We start from the raw sequence: 20809 nt of genomic DNA, 5'->3' as shown, positions 1-20809 counted from the left end.
ATGTCCAAACACAAATTTCCAATGTTTTTAAATTCTTATGGCCCACTTTCCACCAACATTATTCATCACCATTCAGATATTAAAAGTTGGGCATATAGATACAACTTTTATTTTTTCAATGGGTATAAATTTTAGGATTTTGTTAACCAGTGCCTTCATGAATAAAAATATTGTCTTTGAAATATAAAATGTTACTTTTGATCAAACAATGATTACACAACTTTTTCACAAAAACTTGCATGTTTTATATGCTTAACCAATGCCCTTGGGACACTAGTTAGCATTCTCCTAAATTTTATAAACAGCACAAGCTTAAAATCCATAGTACGCACTCTCTCCACCTTCTAATAATATTTAGTTTCAACTATATATTTGCATCCAAACATGGCAGAAGCTCCATCTACAAACACCACTCTAAGATTATCCGGCAAAGTAGCCATAGTAACAGGAGGTGCTAGTGGCATAGGTGAAGCCACGGCGCGTGTCTTCGCCAACGAATGCACGCGTGTGGTTGTGATCGCCGACATCCAAGATGAACTTGGAAATCAAGTAGCTGCGTCCATAGGAAACCAAAGGTGCACCTACATCCATTGTGATGTGACCGACGAGGATCAAGTTAAAAATCTCGTTCAATCAACGGTCAAAACTTATGGACAGGTTCGTAATATTTTCAAAACTATTTATCACTCTCTCTTAACTTCAAAATAATCAATTGCACACTAATCACCGAGAATAATTAGTTAATTCATTTAATTGTTTTGGCGTAATATAAAAAATAATTACACTTTAAGTCAATTATCATTTTTTATTAAATATGGGAATCTCTACCAAATGAGAATATTAATCAAATGAAATTTTTAAAATGTTATTAAATTATCTACTATTGTTAATTGTGATCTCTACCAACCATGATGGTCTTTTTTGTTTCTATTGGAGTATATAGAGTAAGTAAATGAGAAAATAAATAGTATTTGAGAAATGAAATTTTGTTATTCTCACAACAGCTAGATATCATGTTCAGCAATGCTGGAATCATTAGTTCCAAAGCTCAAACAATAATGGAACTTGATATGTCCCAATTTGAACGTTTATTTGCGGTCAATGTTCGTGGAATGGCGTTGTGTGTGAAACACGCGGCACGTGCAATGGTGGAGGGTCGCGTAAGGGGGAGCATTGTGTGTACAGGGAGTGTTGGCGGTAGCCGAGGAGGCTCAAGGTCAACAGATTACACAATGTCAAAGCATACAGTATTGGGGCTAATGCGTGCAGCCAGCATACAACTGGCCGCACACGGGATAAGAGTGAACTCTATCTCGCCGAATGGGTTGGCAACACCTTTGACATGTAAGTTGTTGAGAATGAGCAATGAGGAAGCACAAGAGAATTATAAAAACTATGCAAGGCTTGAGGGAGTGGTGCTCACACCTAAACATGTGGCAGATGCTGTATTGTTTTTAGTTTCTAATGACGCTGAGTTTGTAACTGGTCTTGATCTTATTGTCGATGGTGGATTTGCCAAGGTATAAATAAATGTCTAAAAAAAAAAAACAACAACATTTAAAGAGAATACAATAGTTGTTGGTTTTATTTTAAGTATTAGGATTCTTTTCTATTAAGCACACAAAAAAAAAAGATCATTTTTCATATTTTGAATATCATCAATTATGTTTTTAAATATTGTGAGGGTACTCTGAATCAAATTGGCAAAACTATGGGTACCATGAATCAAATAATTTATCCTAGAGCAATATTCATTTAAACACTTGTACGTAGTATTAATTTTAAAACAAAATTTCGACATTTCTTGTATAAAAACTAGGATATCCTACTACCAACTCAAAGATTAGTCATATAAATTACCTTAGCGAAATGATCAATACTTTAGTTTTCAAATCATAAACATACTCAAGCTTTTTCCACTTCCTGTAAAGTCTTTTCCATTTCTTAAATGTACTTTTGATGCAATTTATGTTTTCCATCAATCTTTCAATTCAAACATATTATTTTTACAATCATTTACTTCTTCACAATTTAACTTCCAGGTCATTTACATTTCTGTTATTTCAAGTTATATATATTATCTTTTACATTCAAGTCATTTAATTTTAGAAGTTCCTGACCTTAAAACCTTTTTAGCCAATTTCGTCAAAATCAAATTCAATTAACTTGTACAGACACCCGCATGTACACTGATTAGATATTAATAATGTTTTGTCATCGTGAGCTTAGCTCAGTTGATTGGGACAATGCATAAAATATGCAAGGTCCGTGGTTCAAACCCCGGCCACTACCAAAAAAAGATATTAATAATGTTTTAATCTAATCTACTTTTTTGGTTTAATTACAATTTTAGTCACCCTATATTACCTTATTTTGCAATATTAGTCTCCCTATTTTTAAAGTCACTCAATTTTGGTCCATTTCTTAAATTTATGTACAACAAATTGATGATTTGTCATTTTTTTTTAATTGTATGGCACATCATATTTAATAACAAATTAATTACACTAAAATGTTTGATAATATTTTTTTTTGGGTGATAAAATATTGTTTGATAATATTTTTTTTTGGGTGATAAAATATTGTTAATTTTATGTTTCTTGTTAATTTTGTTTGTACAAACGCATGAATTTTTATCAATTTTTTTTCATTGAAATTTTTTGTTAAATTTTATAGTTATGAAATTTAAGCCAATTTTGAATTATATATATATATATATATATATATATATATATATATATATATATATATATATATATATATATATATATATATAGATTGGGTTAACAGTCATGCGATCTGACCATTAATACACTGGTCTAACCAGTGACCCAATACCTTGATTGGGTCTACCACATGTCTGAGTTTTATTTTTAATTACAAAGAGGGCTAAAAAGCAAAAAGCCCTCCGGTATGAGTTTTAAAACATTGGTTTTAGGATTTTTATGACCTTGGAATTATTTTAGATTGCATTACAATTTGTCACTTCTAATCAAACATTTATTGAGTTTAATTCTTGATTTAACTCTGTCATAGTGGTTGATCTATATAATCATTCTCACTAAGTTAGATGATGCTTGGTTGTGGCTGTTTATTGAAGTAAAGAATTTGCAAGCACATTTGTATACTTGTTTCCAGGTATCTTATTGACCAAGAAGCAGTCCATTATGCTTCATGATCACATTGGAAAAATTGACAATGCAGTGAAAGAGGAAACATTGGAAAATGTACATCAAGTTGCATTAGTAGTCTCTTTAGTTTTTTTTTATCATTAGAAGCACTAGACATTGGTCATATGATGTAGTAGTAAACTATTAGTTAAAAATGAAAATCTTTGGATCTTAGTGCATGTTTATTTTCCATTGGATGAATCTTGAACGTGTGATAAGGTCTAAACTTTAATTTGTTGCTTCCTTCCGTGAACTTTAATGTGTGTCCAAGATTTGAGATTTCAACATATGGTATCAAAACATGCAAACAAAAGGTCGATCAGTTAGTGTATGCTCTAAAGTTTTGTATGCTGGGTTTAGGTGTGTGTTGAAAGTTTTGTAGCTTCATGAAAGGTCAAGACACAAATATGCTTTGAAGCAGGAGGCTGATGAGATCATAAAGGTAATTTGACATGCAAATGTTGATCTTATTTTTTTAGTATATGTCAATATCGAAATTATACATTGAAGTTTCTATTAGAGATTTTTTGTTTGTAAGTTTCCGCCATGAAGTTACTTAGATTGCTATCAAATTGTCAAGCGTAAATTCATGGCAAAACCTAACAAACAAAAAAATATCTAAAAGGAACTTCAATGTTTTAATGTATAAATTCGATATTGACATATACTAAAAAAAAACAATATCAACATTTACATTGTCAAATTACCTTTATGATCTCATCAACATCCTGTTTCAAAGTTTCTATGTGTCTTAGACCTTTAATGATGCTACAAAAATTTCAACACACAAATAAACCCAACATACAAAACTTTCAAACATACACTAGCTAATCAACATTTTATTTACATGTATTGATAACAACATGTTGAAATATCAGATCATTGACACAGTTTACAGAAGGAAATTACAAATGAAAACTTTAGACCTTAACATACATTCAAGATTCATCCAATGTATAATAAACATGCACTAAGATCCAAAGATTTTCATGCTTAACTAATAGGTTAATACTACAACATATAACCATGTTTAATGCTTCTGATGATACAAAATAACTATAAGACTAGTAATTTTAGTGGGTGCACAATTTCCTAAGTTTCCTCTTTGTTTGCATTGACAATTTCTCCAATGTGATCACAAAGCATAATTGACTGCTTCTAAGTCGATAAGATACTGGACAACAAGAATAGAAATGTCCTTTCAAATTCTTTAATTCAATTAAACAACCACAACCAAGCATCATCCGACTTAGTGGGAATAAGTAATATATATCAATCAATGTCAACAAACTATATCAAGAACTAAAACTCAGTAAATAAATAGAAGAAAACAAAATCTATGTAGATACTCTATTTGATCAAAATAGACAAATTTTCATGCAATCTAAAATAATTCTAAGGTCATCCCAAAACCAAGAGGTTTGCCTAGAACACCTAAGGAAACAAATAAACGTAAATTGGGTGAAAAAAAGACAAACAAACATACTTGGTTGTCATTCTACGATGAAGTACTTGATTAGGAGATCAATAGTATTATGCAACCGCATGGTTGAAAGGACAATTCACCATATCATGTTGGTCTTATCATCTCTGATAGGCCGGAGAGGGGAAATGACATGGTGGTCTTATCATTATTGATAAACTTGGGAAAAAAAGTGGTGGTCGTATCATTATTTTGGTAAGACCGTGGAAACTTGAACTCATAGACACCTCCTTAATTCAAGACACTCAACAACAACAAGAATATCAAGAATTAAAAAAATATCAATTACTCAACCAAAATCACAATATCAATTTAGAAATAAAATAGCACACATTTCAACATATATTAAATCAATCAAGAACTTAATGAAGTTTATAATTCATTTTTTAATCTCACACTTCCAAATTTTCACATTAATTTAATTGTCTCTCGATGGGCTATTTCCGTCACAGCAAGCTCAAATGAAATGTGAAAAATACGGTTTTTCCATTCATTGCACTTGTTTTACACATAATTGAACTCTCTCACACCCCATACCTGGATAAAAGCTTTCACACAATAACACAAACTCAATGACAATAATGACTCCAAATGATTTTACATGCCCACTTCTCCTTTTCGTCCGCCTATCGATAATAACACAAAAAGGCTAAATAAAATTACATCAACCAAGCAATATAAATAAATAAATTATTAACATTTAGTGATATAGATAAAACATAAGTTAAGTTATATTTAAAATGAAATTAAACTTTTGAATATAATAATCCATATATGAAAGTATAATTTATTTATAATCACAAAACCAAATTTTAATAACAATCGGGAACATATTTCCAACTTGTAAAAGAATTTAATTCTCTTCATATATCGATGAATATTTCTACCTACAATAGATTTGTTATAACTAAATATAATCATGATACTATTGGGCTAAAAGCATGCATATTCAATATTATTTTCTCAAACGGAATATAATTTTATAAAACAGTTCTATTTTTTTTTACTCCTCTTCTAACTACTCACAACCAAAATATGATATTAAAAACTATAAAAGAAAAGACCCAGCATTATTACATATTTTTTTATGATTAAATGAAAATCAAGATAAAATACGGAAAATACTATAAAAGACAGGGTTAATATATGTTTGCCTCTGTAATATTAACGATTTCCGATTAATCTCTGATAAAATTTATTTAGATTCCAACTTTGTAATTTGAAGATTCTTTGATATCAAATTACAAAATTTAAGGAACATTAGCCCCTGTGATGTGAGAGGTTTACCCTCCTGTCATGTCATCGATTTTGTACATATCCAAATTCACGAAGGTCCAAAACCAAATCATCTTCAAGATTACAGGGTTAAAATCTAAACAATTTTTTTATAGGGAAAACCAAAAATCACTAATAATACATGAGTTAACATATATTAACCCTAAAATATATGACAGAAAACTCAAACAACGGTGACAAATGCGGTAGGTGTTTAAGAAGAACGAGAACTAACCGATAAAAATTAAAGATCTTGTAGAGAAGTAGAAAAATGTGTGATCAATTTACCAATCTGATGACATTAGCTCTTCAAATCAAGTGTGAGAGACGATCACACACAAAACGATGCTGCAAAATTTTAAGATCTGGTAGGGCTCTCTCTTTGACTGAATGGTATTTATATATACAAATGGGCTCTGGGCTATATTAGGTTAAATGTTGACTAAATGCTAATATTAAGTTAATAATAAGAATTAATAATTTTGATTAATATAAAGATCTTGGATTTATATAAAGATCATTTGTTACAACAGAGAGTATGAATTTCGTTACAAAACAACAACTTTGAATTCATACTTATTGTCAAACGGTTTTTCACAATTTAAACAAAATCAAGTTCAATTGTTTACTGCATTTCCTGGTTTCAACGTTTCAGCAAGTTTGTTTTTGGTATTATATTAATGGACAATACTACGCATTAATATGGTGACATAATTAGGGAACATAACGTTTTTTTTAATTCAATTTTGTTTAGTGTAATTGATGCATTAAACTGAGGGTTGATTTCTTTTTCTCATAGAAAAAAAATCGAATTAAATGGTATTAAAGGATATAGCAGAAGACATGTATAAAGTATGATACAAGCCTGCCCTAGTTTTTTAATAGTATCTGTAATGAAAAGGCCAGTTGTATTTTATTTCTTTAAAATTTATTTTAAGACAAAAACTACACAAGCAAAGGACAAGTTGTAATTTGACATCCTAGGACCGTTCCACAAGGGAGCCGGCCAGGTGAGATTTCTGATCGTAACTCTTGATTACTTTACTAAGTGGATCGCTTCTTTCGTTAGGAGTCTTAAGAAAGGAAGGGCGTGTTGGGTGGACCTGGAGATGAATCTGCTAAGTGTTGTTAGCATTCCATTTAACTTCATGATCCGCTCTTTGGTGGAGGGAGTCTCCTAAATCCAAAGACATTGGTACATTTGAAGCTTGTCCTAGGTTACAACTAGAGATTGTATCTCTAAAAATTAAGATAGAACGTCCAGAGACTAGAGTCTGAAACCTTGAGTACATAGTCTCAATGTCTTCATTCTCTTTCATCCTAAATAATTTATACTGATGAACCAGCATAGTAACTTTAGCTTCTTTGACTTTCTTGAGTTTTCTTTCTCTTTCACTCGTCGAGGAGGGGGTGGTTTTCGGTCATTTTTTGACCTAGAATCACCCCATCTGCATCTTTTTTCCCCTTTCTTTCAATTAAAATAAGTGATTTACACATATATCAAGTGTTTTCTTTTGTATATTTTTTTCATGATTTCATCGTCTTAGTGCGACGTTGTATTGTCCGTTGTCTTGTGCGGTGTTGTTTGATTTTGCGTCTTGTTGTGGTGTTCATTTGGTTCATACTGAAAGATCAGCTTTAGTCAATCACAAATTCAATCACTGCTTTGGACGTCAATGTTGCAGATCCCAGAAGCATGGGTATCCTGGTGATTTATATTTTATCATATTGTTTGTAGGCATTTTGCCGTTGTATACTATTAACTTGAGTGTTGTGAGTTTGTTTACAGTTTCACCCTTTACATTTTTAGCGATGTTGATTCTGATGTATTCTATCAATTTGAATGAATGAATATCGTTTTGTTTTTGTCAAAAAAAATGTATAAAGTATGATAATATGTTACAGGTTATGGGGTTGGTTTTTACGAAAGAAAGAAAGAAAAGAAACATTGTCAATTTCTTTCATTTTTCCGAGCAGTATCATAAGTAACTTCTGAAGGAAAATCGAATAGAAGAAAGGAGTAGAAGCAGCGGAAAAATTTTGATTTTCATTCCTTGGATCATTACGAAATTCAAACATGAATCAGTGATTCGATTGTTACCTCGAAGTGTGGAATCTGAAAACTGGAAACCGGAAACTGGAATCTCGATCACAGCCAAGCAAGCAGCAAGCAGCAAAGCCTCTAGCAAGTCCACACGAACAGTGCTCCTCCAAAACTCGGTGCTAGCCAAGGAATCAGAAGTGCAGAGAAGAAGGGTTGCTCCAAAACGTGTAACCAAAAACTTCAGCACTAGAGTTCTATTTATAGAACTTCTAGTGTGCTCTGTAAGTCAGAAGTCACTATTGGGCTTCAGTAAGCCCAACAACGAGTTTAGTAATTTTGCTAACTAATTAGCGTTATTTACTAAACGCACCCCTTATATAAGTCATACTTATATATTTCTCTTTTGACTGTTCTTTGTGTGTGACCCTATAGGTTCTAGTCACGTTGGCAATAATATTAAATCTAATATTTAATATTATAAACAATGAGCCGTATCTAGCAACACATCATTGCTACGTACCCAACTGACAAGAATGTCAAGTGATCTGACGAAACCTTTCCATGATAATACTCATGTGTACAATTACTTCTTTGTCTCGATATCTTTATTGATCCCAAGGCATAGATATTGTCACCCTTGTATGGATCAATCTTTATATTTCTTGATTCCAAAATATACTGAATAACGAATAAGTCCAATATCTTATATTAACTTAGTTCGGCATGGCCATGCAGTTTTACAGTCATATTTCATCAAGAGGCCTAAAGATATATCTCCCGTTTATGAGGAGGGACAAATCCCATCTAGGACACTCATGTTCCTCAGCATGCTTCATCAAGTACCCATCAACCAACGTTATGGTTATCCTTTTACAGACAACGTTAGATTGGCAACAAAGTACTTGAGTCCACATCTAGGGATCATAGTGGTTTCAGGTCTAAGAGCGATATACACTATTATCATTTTGAGAATATCTTATGACAATTGCATAACTTACTATGTAGTATTCTCACGGTGAGTCAATCCAGTATAAATATTACTCCTAATATTTATACATATGTATAGACTTAATATCTCATATCTATGACCCATGAGATGCGGTCATCAGTCAACATACATAATAGTCTCGACGCTTTATTATTATCCTTTATTCATATTAAAGCTTTGACTACGGATACATTTAAGAATAGCGTTCTTTATGATAATGTAATCTCATGATTAAGTCACACTTAATATATTATTACACGAACTGTCTATTCTAAGGACTTTATTAACATTACACAAATATAATAAAGAGTATCATATATTATTCAATAATAAAAGTCATGATACATAAGATAAAGTTTAACATAAACTATTGGCCTCTAGGGCTTACACCAACAACTTATAGGGTGTTGTTTTGGTGAGTTTTCTTTGTGAAAGAGAGTACTCATAGTTAAGATTTGGAGGGTTGTTTTATCACGGGGACGTCGAGGTTGGAAATAATGTTGCATCATTGAGACAAAGCCGCGAAACGTTTTAAATAAAGCGACTAGTCCGCGACTCAGTCCACGTATTTTATCTAACAAAGTTATTTTTTGTGTGTTCTTGTTTAATTTTTTGAAGAAATAATTTCAAGTGTTCTACAAATGAAGTAACAATTTAAAGTGTTGATGAAATATTGAGGGATTTTATGTTGAGGGGTTTTATTATTATTATTATTATTATTATTATTATTATTATTATTATTATTATTATTATTATTATTATTATTATTATTATTATTACACTCATTGTCGTTTGCGTCAATCAGCTCTCTAACCATCATGCCCTCCATCCCTATCGGTATGTTGCTTGTCGCATATGCACTCCCTTCATTACTAATCCAAGGACCACGCCATGCTTATGATTTGTGAACCGTCTCCCAATCTCCATCTAAGGCCTCCTATGACTATTACATGTGAAACATGGATACTAGCCCATACAGAACTCGGGTTGTGACCCCATGTTAAAATATATATTATTTCCTTTATTGTTTTTCTATTTTAATAGTTGTTTATTTTTCATTATGTCACTCGAGAGATTAAAAAGTTGATTAGTTGTATTCTCTGTTATAAAAGGAGCACCATTATCATTGAAATAAACTACTCTCAAGAAATAGAGTAATTTCTACACCCTAGTTTTGAATCCACAAAATTCCCTCTTGAAAAATATCTAGCTTTAAAAACTCTTGCAACTATAGTATCATGGTTGGTTTCTAACCTCCAACCTTGCTTCCCAAGCATTGCCAAATTGAACCCATACCTCTATATTTTATCCTCAACGTTAGCTTCTCCCACCTTAACAGTTGATACCTTTCCCGTTTTGTCTATTTGATCCCCACCAAAACAAATTCAACAATATTTGCATCTCCTCCCCTAAAGTTGTCGGAACTAGAAAGGAACTCATATAATAAGTTGGAATCAATTGAGTACCTCTCTTCCTGCAATGGATAAATGTTTTCTTGACCAACTTTGTATTCTCTCTTCCAAATGCGGTCTCGATGGTAAACCCAAATATTTTCCTGAGCCTATACTCTCTTAAACTTGTAAAATTCTCTTCACCATCTCCCTAGTCGTGTGATTCGAGTTCTTGGTAAAAAAATATTTCTGATTTCTGTAAATTTATTGTCTTCCCTGAGGCCCCTTCATATTTTATAACAACTTCTAATATAGTTTGTGCAAAATAGGAAACAGTTGTTTGCAAATTATAAGTGTGTCAGGAGTGGAGCTTCTCGAGACACTATGATACCGTGGATCCACCCCCCCCCCCCCCCCAAACCCAAAATTCTAATTTTTTTAGCATGACTGATTTGCCCTCAGCTCAATTAATTAAAAGATAAGGGGACAGCGGGTCCCCCTGTCGTAAGCCTCTACCAGGATCCATGTAAAGCAATACCATCACCATTTACAAGCACTTGATATTTCACATTAGTCATACAAATTCCCATTCATTTCACCCACTTCTCATCAAAAGCCATCTTTCTCATCGTACCTTGGACAAAACTCCAGTTTACTCGGTCATATGTTTCACTAATATCTATGTTCAGTGCTACTTCCCCTTTCTTCCCTTTGGGTTTGCATTTAATGTGATGTAAAATCTCGGATGCCACCAAAACATTATCCATAATTGATCTATTTTTTCTTCATATTTTTTAAACGATACACTTAGAGCACTTGTCACGTGACCCAACCAAAAAAATATAGATCCTGATCTATATCGTAATGGAGAGATTATTAGGGACTCCACTTTGGTGTCATAGCTTGTGTGCCATTGGTGCCATAGCTTGCATCTCCACCACACACACACATCCCCACACACATCCACACACATCAATGGCCAGGATTTCCCCAATGGCACCAATGGCACACAAGCTATGTCATGGAAGTATTTTCCGATTATTAGCAAGGACTCTAAATTTTCCTATAATTTTCAATAGATCCCTATACATAGATCCTGATTTATTTATTTTTTTGAGGGAATAGATCCCGACTTTTTTGGGTACAATATAGATCCTGATTTATATAAATGTTCCTATGTTTTATATGATTTTGTTATTAAATTATCTTTTATATGTTTTACTTACCACAAGCATCAAACCTTAAGCATTAGCCTTGTGTAATTATGTGAATTTTAGATGAGTTCTCGTCTGAATGGGTTTATGCTATTAAGATTATACTACAGTAATGGTTTTGATGGATATACCTGTTAGGAGACTATGCAGCTAAAACTGAAGCAACTTATTGTATCATTTCATTCTATAGTTATGTTATGTTCACTTATGGTCTATGTGTTTTGGGTATTGGAGAACCAAGTTCTACATAGATTAAAATAAGGTCTAACTAAAATTTATAAAGAGTGACACTCTTAATCAGCAGCGGCCAATGAGTCCCTGTATTCACGAAGTCGAATTTTTTTCTTTCGAAAAAACTATAAAACTGAGATTTGAAATGTGCATGGTCCAATATCGATCAAATGATCACCGATATAACCTATTGTATGAACGTTGGGACTTTGTGACTGAATGAAATCCATTCTCAAGTTCAAAGGGGCTTTTCTCTTTATCTTTCTCTCTATCACATCAGCAACATATCACATCGATCAGACTCTATATCTCTAGCTCAATGTGCAAATGGGTTTTGGGTGTCTACCAATTTTTTCTCTCTAAATTTTAGTAGTCCAAAGACAGACTAAATGAATAAATGTCAATATACATCAATGTCACGATATAATTTTTAACTTTTACATTACATTAAGTTCATATGACCGAACATTAGATAGTGTTTTTTCCTTCTAGAAAGAATAACATACGCAAGAGCTTACATCACTTGTCACAAAGTTCTTAAAATAATAGTACATTATAGTGCAGCTCAATTGTGTTCCATAAAATATTCATGAAAGGCATTGCATTGCTATGCTTTTAAACATTCTTGTCTTGTATAATTACTAGTGTAATGCCCCGTGCCAAGCACGGGATTCATTTTATTTTAAAAAATTTAATGGGTTTACACATAAATAGGTTTTTTAGATATTATTTGATTTTTTGAGTTTGACTTTATTTTATAATTTTGACATTATGTGGTATTTTATTCTCATTTAAAATTGAAACAATAAATCACCGTTTATTGGACCAAAAATGTTAAATTCTATAAAGATATACCTATTTTTGTGAGAATGATAAAATAGTGGACAATAGTACTACTATGCTTAAAATGTAAAAACACTATGAATAATTAATATATTCTTAAAAATATATCGAATTAATAAGAGTTCAAATTAACTTTGGTTTTTCAGTCATTCAATATATTAAACAGGTATGATTACCTCTGTTTTAACCTACCACTATGAATAAAATTATTATTTTTTATTTATTTAATCACAATACTATCTCGGATTTCAATTATAAAAAAATATCTAACTTCAAAAATTTACTTATATGCAATTAGTTTTCTTGATTTGATAAAAAAATAAAAAAATTATGAAAAGTAACATATATTGGAACTTGTTTCATGTGAATAAAAAATATTGAAAATAAAACTTACATGAATTAAAATATACTATATTAGGATAAATATCATTAAATAGAGTCAAAGTAAGTTATATTTGTTTAATTTAAGATAAAAAAAATGTAATTATTTATTTTTTATATTTAAGATTGGAGAGTCCCTAAAAAAAATATTGGAGAGAGAATTTCTCTCGAAAGCAAATTATCTCTAGTGAGAAAAAATTGAGAAAATAATTTTCTTTAATCTCCACCCTCATTTTTTTTAAAAATTGAGAAAACAATTTTTTTAATCTCCTCCATTTTTTTTAATTAGAGATATAGGGTAAAAAATTAAAACACTCCAACCTAATTTCGTTATACTTTACTATAATACTGATTGAAATTCATTGTTTCGTTATACTTTTCTTGCCTAACATCGTTTTCCAATCACTAAAGAAACAAATACAATGGTTCAAATAAATGAATAGATATGTACTTTACAATGATATTGAATAATCAAGTTGATAGTTATAAATACTTACCTAGGAACAACTTAACTTTTGCCAACAAAATTGTCAGAGTCGCCTTTTTAAATTCACCGAAAGATATAAAAAAGAGTACATTCAAATTGATATCTCTTCAAAATAAATTGAAAATAATTAAAATAATAATTAAATACCATAATGTATTATAGATTAAAAATAAAAAAATCAAAACAAATCAAGTTCACCCATTCAAATTCAATTCAATGTTTTTGTAATGTATCTTTGTATTCTCTTTCAATATTCACCATAGTTGGTTTAATTTCTTTCATTCTTCAAGGCTCACATAAGTATAATTTATTTTATTGAATCCTTATTATTTTTGGTGTGGAGGGAGTGTGGAAGTTAGAAAAGTCAATTGGGTTAAGTTGGATAGAGTGTGTCTTGGTCGATATAGTTGTTACTTGGGGGGTTCGTATAGTGCAAAATTTTGACTTATCTTTGTTAAGTGAATGGTTTTGGAGGCTAATATGGATCAATGAGTTTGCATTTTAAAGTTTTAGCTTCTTAGAATAGATTGGAGGGAGTTCATGTGAAGAGTGGGAACAGTTAGGCGTATGTGTGGTAGAAATACTTCCATGGTGTTAAAATAGGGGCTAAGATGGGGGTTAGAAATTGGTTTGATGACAACTTGATGATAATGGAGAGTAATGAGAAAAATACACTTTTTTGCCATGATTTATGGTTGTAAAGTGGTCCTTTGTGTAACATATTTAGAAGACTTTTTGAGTTATCTCAAAATAACTCTAGGACATTTAAGGAGATGCATAAGTTAGGGTTGGATGGATGGAGACGATGTTATAGATTTTTTTTGGAAAGAGAGGCCTATTACACTAATAATTATTAAAATGTAACCGATTTAGTATTTTATGAAAAAAAAAATATTCAATTGTAATTTATCCACATTATTCTTCTTTTTAAAGCTCTTGTAGAACTATTATAATCTAGCAATGTCATCGTGTCTTCTATTCGGGGCTCCAACTTCCCTTTTAGCCACCTTTTGCTAAAAATATAAACAAACCAAAAAAAAATACACATGATGATTTTACAGGTTTGATATTTCATAGTAAAACAATAACTCTATATGCCTAGGTGTTAAATAAATATTGTAAAGCACGTGAACCAAAAATATGAAGTGTGAAGCAAGAAATTAGTTTGCACATATTTAAAAATTAAATAATAATGATAATTAATTGTGTTTTGGTCTCTCTTTTATATCAATTTCACGACAATAGTATTTCGTTTTAAAAATAACGTCTAAAAATAAACTGTAACATTGTAAAATAAAACTATTTTCACAAAAAAATAATTAAATTATTGTGTTATTTTTGTAAACAAACAATAATATTTCTTCCAATTTACAGGAAGAAAATTATAGTCACATACCAACCAAGTAGCTGTTGTCGTAAGATTCATTGAAAACATCAAGTGCAGGTGTAAACGAATACACGTTTGTTGGGACCAAAACAACTTTAGATGGTTTAACTTTTGTGTTGATGTGTTGATTGTGAAATTCAGTTTGTATTTGTTGTGTGGTGGTCGATACGAACCACTATTGCAAGCAACATCAAATGAGGAAATCGTGAACACCATTCCCTCTTGGAGTTGCTCCTTGAACTTGTAGATCAATGTTCTTCATATAGACGCACCAATTCGATCACCCTAAATAACAAAGATTAAAACACTATACTTTAAACAAAAAAGTACAAAAAAACAAAACAGATATGAAAAAAGTACATTTCGATCCATTAGAACCAACTCCATGGAAAACGGTAGTTTTTTTTATTATTGTAGTCTTGAACAAACCAAGCACGAACAACCCTCACAACCAATGTCCACAATTGTTTTCTTGGCGAAACATCATAGATGAAGTCGTGTTTCGTAGACATTTTTCTTTCCAATAGAAAAAATTACATAAATAACTTAGAATATAGATATCAGAGAACCAAAGAATAAAAAAGAAGAATTATATTTTGTGATTGTTGTGTACTCGTACCCAAAAGCGCTACTATTTATATGGAAAAATAGTACCATAACGGTTAGTATCTATTAATTATTAATTTGACCGTTTTAAAATTAATATTATCAACGTCTATAATATTATAAAATGTGCATTAAACGATTAGATTATATTTCATGTAACCTACAAAAAATTAACTTCATAACATTTAAAATTTAATAATATCTTATTAATATTAAGTAATATAATTTTGTAACGAATAAAAATTAATTATATAACCTTAAAAAATAATTACTACAATTAAATTTTTAATTAGTAGGTTACTGTCATAGTGTAACGGACCAAAATTCAAAATATAATTTATTATAATTTTGTAACCTACCAAATTTTTAATGTACCGTATAAATGTTAATCGAATACTAATTATATTAATAATTATTTGATTGTAACGTACAAATTTTTAATGTGACATATAAATTTTAATCGAAACAATAATTATATTAATTAATAATTATTTGATTGTAACGTAGCAATTTTTTAATGTAACATATAAATTTTAATCAAAACAATAACTATACTAATAATTATTTGATTGTAATGTACCAATTTTTTATTGTAACATATAAATTTTAATCGAAACAATAATTATATTAATAATTATTTGATTGTAACCAACTATGTATTTTATGTATAATTTAATGTTAAATAAAAACGGTTTTTTAATAATAATTATAATTAATAAGCTTGTATTAAAAATTAGGAGGAACTTTTGGAACAAATGCCAAGTAGGATTATGATGATGTGGACATCTTTAGAGGAGAGGATTTTAGAATAGGCTAATTCTAAAAACTCTAAATTGTTAGTATAAAGATTACACTCCAATAGTTAATGAAAATCATTTAAAAACAAATTGTTTGGAAGTATTCGAGAGTTTGAATTCTGCTTGAAACAATTTTTAATCAGACTTCACTTATCTTTCAATCGAATTCCAAATCACCAGAATATCTTCCCCTACAAATAGAAGAGTTAAAAACAAAACAAAAATGTTATAAAAGCATCCTTAGGAGATATCCATCTTACAAAAATACCTTGTTTTTCATCATCCATCTCAAATTCAATTACATGCATGGAGAAAAAAACATGCATTGCTATGGTTCCTTCACCTGGACTGAGCCATTTGATTCCACTAGTTGAGTTTGCTAAACTATTACTCCAAAATCACAATGAATACCATATCGCATTCCTCATTCCCACACTTGGTCCACTAACTCCTTCCATGCAATCCATCTTGAACACTCTTCCACAAAACATGAACTTCACTGTTCTTCCCCAAGTCAACATTGAAGACCTTCCACATAATCTTGAACCTGCAACACAGATGAAACTCATAGTGAAACACTCTATTCCATTTCTTCATGAAGAAGTAAAATCACTTCTTTCAAAAACTCCCCTAGTTGCTTTAGTTTTCAGCATGTTTTCAACCGATGCACATGATGTTGCGAAACATTTCAACCTTTTATCATACCTTTTCTTTTCCTCAGGAGCTGTTTTATTCTCTTTATTTCTCACTATTCCAAACCTTGATGAAGCTGCATCAACTCAGTTCTTAGAATCAAGTTATGAAACAGTAAATGTTCCTGGTTTTTCTATTCCTCTCCATATCAAAGAGCTTCCCGACCCGTTTATCTGTGAAAGATCAAGTGATACCTACAAATCTATTCTTGATGTGTGTCAAAAATTATCATTGTTTGATGGTGTTATTATGAATACTTTCACTGATTTGGAACCGGAAGCCATAAGGGTTCTTCAAGATAGAGAGAAACCTAGTGTTTATCCGGTTGGACCTATCATTAGGAATGAGTCAAATAATGAAGCAAACATGTCAATGTGTTTAAGGTGGTTGGAAAATCAGCCACCATGTTCTGTTATTTTTGTCTCTTTTGGAAGTGGTGGAACACTCTCTCAAGATCAACTCAACGAGTTAGCTTTTGGTCTAGAATTGAGTGGTCACAAATTCTTGTGGGTTGTGAGAGCTCCAAGTAAACATTCTAGTTCTGCCTATTTTAGTGGACAAAACAATGATCCATTAGAGTATTTACCAAATGGTTTTTTGGAAAGAACAAAAGAAAATGGACTAGTGGTTGCATCATGGGCACCACAAGTTGAGATTCTTGGTCATGGATCAATTGGTGGGTTTTTAAGTCATTGTGGTTGGAGTTCAACTTTGGAGAGTGTGGTTAACGGCGTGCCGTTGATTGCATGGCCATTGTTTGCAGAGCAAAGGATGAATGCAAAATTACTCACTGATGTGCTCAAAGTGGCAGTGAGACCAAAAGTTGATGATGAAACTGGGATTATAAAACAAGAGGAAGTTGCAAAAGCTATAAAGAGAATCATGGAAGGAGATGAAAGCTTTGAAATTAGAAAGAAAATCAAAGAATTGAGTGTTGGTGCTGCTACTGTGGTAAGTGAGCATGGTTCTTCTAGGAAAGCACTTTCTTCTCTAGCATTGAAGTGGCAATAATATACATGTTGAGTGGCTTTAAGAAATTATTAATAATGTACTCATCTAAATTACATTTTTCTTATTGTTTCTTTTATCATTTAAATATATTATTTAAGGTATTTTGGCTCATAGTTAGGGAACAAACTATTTTGGCTCAAATTCAAAATCTAGTTCATTGGATAATGGTTGCCTCACTTATAACCATTATAATTTATATTGATCATCTCACCAGTCAATGTGAAATTTCCAACAAACCCCACACGTAATATTGGACATCTACGAGTGACCTAAAAACATCTACGACAGATTTGGATACCATCTTAAAATTTGAACTTGATTGGACGTAATATATTCAAGCTAAAAAGCTTGTTTTTTTAGGAGGATTCTCCCTACTTATAAGCACCGGACCATTTGACTAGTCACATCACCTATTTCAAGAGCAAATGAAAATGGAATAAGGCAAAAGAATCAAACTTTATCATATTTAAAGGGGAGTAAAGAGAAATAAACAAAGTGGTAAAAAACGATTTGGTAATAGAAATATGAATAAAGTAAAAAGAGGGTATTGAAGAATTTATTGAAGAATCAATGGGGAGGGGTTACGAAAACATTTGTTGCATACCACGGGGGCGATAATGAGGGGAGTCTTGTTGTTGTGGAGCAAAAGATAAAGAGGGGAGTTGAAAACCCTTGTGTAGTTACTGTGACACACTATTATGCTTATACTAAAAAAAGCTCTACTCGACGTCAAATAAAATATGATGTTGGGCTTTCGATAGTAGTAGATATTACAGTGGTAAACAATGATTTGGTAATTTCATGGAAGGGTGTCCTTCTGAACACCCTTCTTTGGCATTGCTTCAAATGTTTCAACAAGTATCAAGAACATGGACTTGGGCGTGGACGGCGTGTCCTCATTGTGCTGCTCAATCTCATATGGAACAATTTGAGACTGAATTTGACGATGAAGAAAGAAACTATCTTCAACGGCCTAGGCAAATTGGAGGAAATATTCTTGCCAATCAGGGCACAATTATGGGTAATAATAATGGTAATTTCTTTGTGAATAAACTTATCCTAAGAGGAAGATAACTATCTCTAAGGGACGAGGGGTACCTTTAATTTTTATGCCAATAATCTTGTTCAAAAAAAAAATTATGCCAATAATTTTTTATATTGATGTTTGCCAACTTCCTAAGATCTCCATAGTTTATGATTTTATAATATACAAATTAATATTTTCTGTTTTAAGTCTTCTATTTGTAACATATTATAAATTATAAAATATTTGATATAGACGAGTGTGAGTATGGCATATATTGGGAGAAATATTTCTACATTGTGATGATTCACTCATTATTTTTTTTATGACAAAAGCATAGACTAAAATTATTAAGATAGCTTAAATTTAAAAGATCTGCTTAGAGATAGCTGCCTCCTCTAAAGAAAAGTTTCTTCACATCTAAATTACCATTATGATTTCCTATAGTCACACCTTGATTTGAAAAACTATTTCCTCTGATTTGCTTAGACCGTTCCATTTCCTCTTGATTTGTTTTCAGCTTTATTTATATTGAAGAATGTTAATTCGGATCCAGCAGGTCCGTTGAAAACGAAATCTAAGCCCTTAATGAGACCATCTTCGTGATATGTTATCCATAAGTAGAGTATAACAACTGATTTACCATCTACGTAGTGTGACACTGTATATGCCTTCCCCTCTACTGAAACTGTGTGTTCAAGTTTGATGCTTACATTCGTTCCCACGCTCTTCTCTAGAGCTGGAAATGAGTCGAGCTGAGTCAAACTTGCTTCAGCTCGGCTCGACTTGATAAAATTTAGTTCGGCTCGAAACTCGACTTGAATTCGTTACGAACGAATTTTTCAGTTCAAACTCGACTCGATTAAAGCTTACGAACAACTCGGTTCAGCTCAATAGATTCAATTAAAAAATCAAATGAACAAAAAAAAAAAAACTATACTAGCAAGGTGTTTGCTAAAACCAAAGACCCTTGTATTGGGAAAACAAAATGACACAACTTTCTTGGTTGTTATTAAATATACTTCTCTCTGGTTTGCAAGGTTAGATTTATAAGGTAAAATTTTAATTAGAGTTAAAACTATTTGCACTGTCTCCTAAAAAATATATTTGCAAGTGTCATTCTTATTTTTCACCAAGATTATTTAATTATAATTATAAGAGCGTATCTAATTCTATTCATAAAAAAAATATGGCATCTAGTATTCTCGTTCGTATCTTTCTTATGTATGTTGTCTTTTTCTTTGGCTTCACCTCTTCATGTCTAATGTTTCTTGCTCTTTCAACTAAAATATGGCATCTTTATTATTTAAAAATTAAAACTAATTACTTCAGGGTTAATTTAGTAAATTTTATTATAAAATATTTGTTAATTTGTATCAATTTGTTAACTTAGACTCACTTTTATTATGAACATATTTATGTCACAGTTACAAACATTAAACAACCTAAAAAAAGGACAAAACGGTTTTGACAACCTTAAAAAAAAAAAAGAGACAAAACAGTTTTGACAAACAAACAGTTACAATTTTTTAAAATTACATAATTACCCTTCATTTAATAGTGCTTTATAACAGTAGTTGGTGGATACTTTTGTCCATATCCGCTAACTTGGACCTTCATGTTTTTTGTTGGTCTAAGTTAGCAAACTATATACAAGGTCCGGGGTTCGAATCCCGGCCACCACCTAAAAAAAAAGATTTTTAGACCAAATTTTTTTTTTAGCAAACTATATATATATATATATATATATATATATATATATATATATATATATATATTTCATT

The 20809-nt window shown here is 31.2% G+C and overlaps 1 protein-coding gene and 2 pseudogenes across 2 annotated transcripts; all 3 read left to right on the top strand.

Moving 5' to 3' along the window:
- Nucleotides 1-124: 124 nt before the first annotated feature.
- On the top strand, nucleotides 125-1675 carry LOC146913379 ((+)-cis,trans-nepetalactol synthase NEPS2-like). The gene is made up of 2 exons (XM_085716551.1): nucleotides 125-657; nucleotides 1005-1675. Exons 1-2 carry the CDS (start codon nucleotides 385-387, stop codon nucleotides 1524-1526), a joined length of 795 nt encoding a protein of 264 aa, XP_085572677.1. The 5' UTR covers nucleotides 125-384; the 3' UTR covers nucleotides 1527-1675.
- Nucleotides 1676-16355: 14680 nt separating this feature from the next.
- Nucleotides 16356-19234, top strand: LOC146913377 (hydroquinone glucosyltransferase pseudogene; annotated as a pseudogene). The gene has a single exon (XR_015013446.1). The product of XR_015013446.1 is annotated as a hydroquinone glucosyltransferase pseudogene (transcript).
- Nucleotides 18534-19234, top strand: LOC146913378 (uncharacterized; annotated as a pseudogene).
- Nucleotides 19235-20809: the final 1575 nt, after the last annotated feature.

Source organism: Medicago sativa, chromosome 6 (genome assembly GCF_051527215.1).
Source record: "Medicago sativa cultivar Bolivia chromosome 6, Bolivia_mono, whole genome shotgun sequence".
Taxonomy (NCBI): domain Eukaryota; kingdom Viridiplantae; phylum Streptophyta; class Magnoliopsida; order Fabales; family Fabaceae; genus Medicago; species Medicago sativa.
This window is presented reverse-complemented; position numbering and strand designations above follow the sequence as displayed.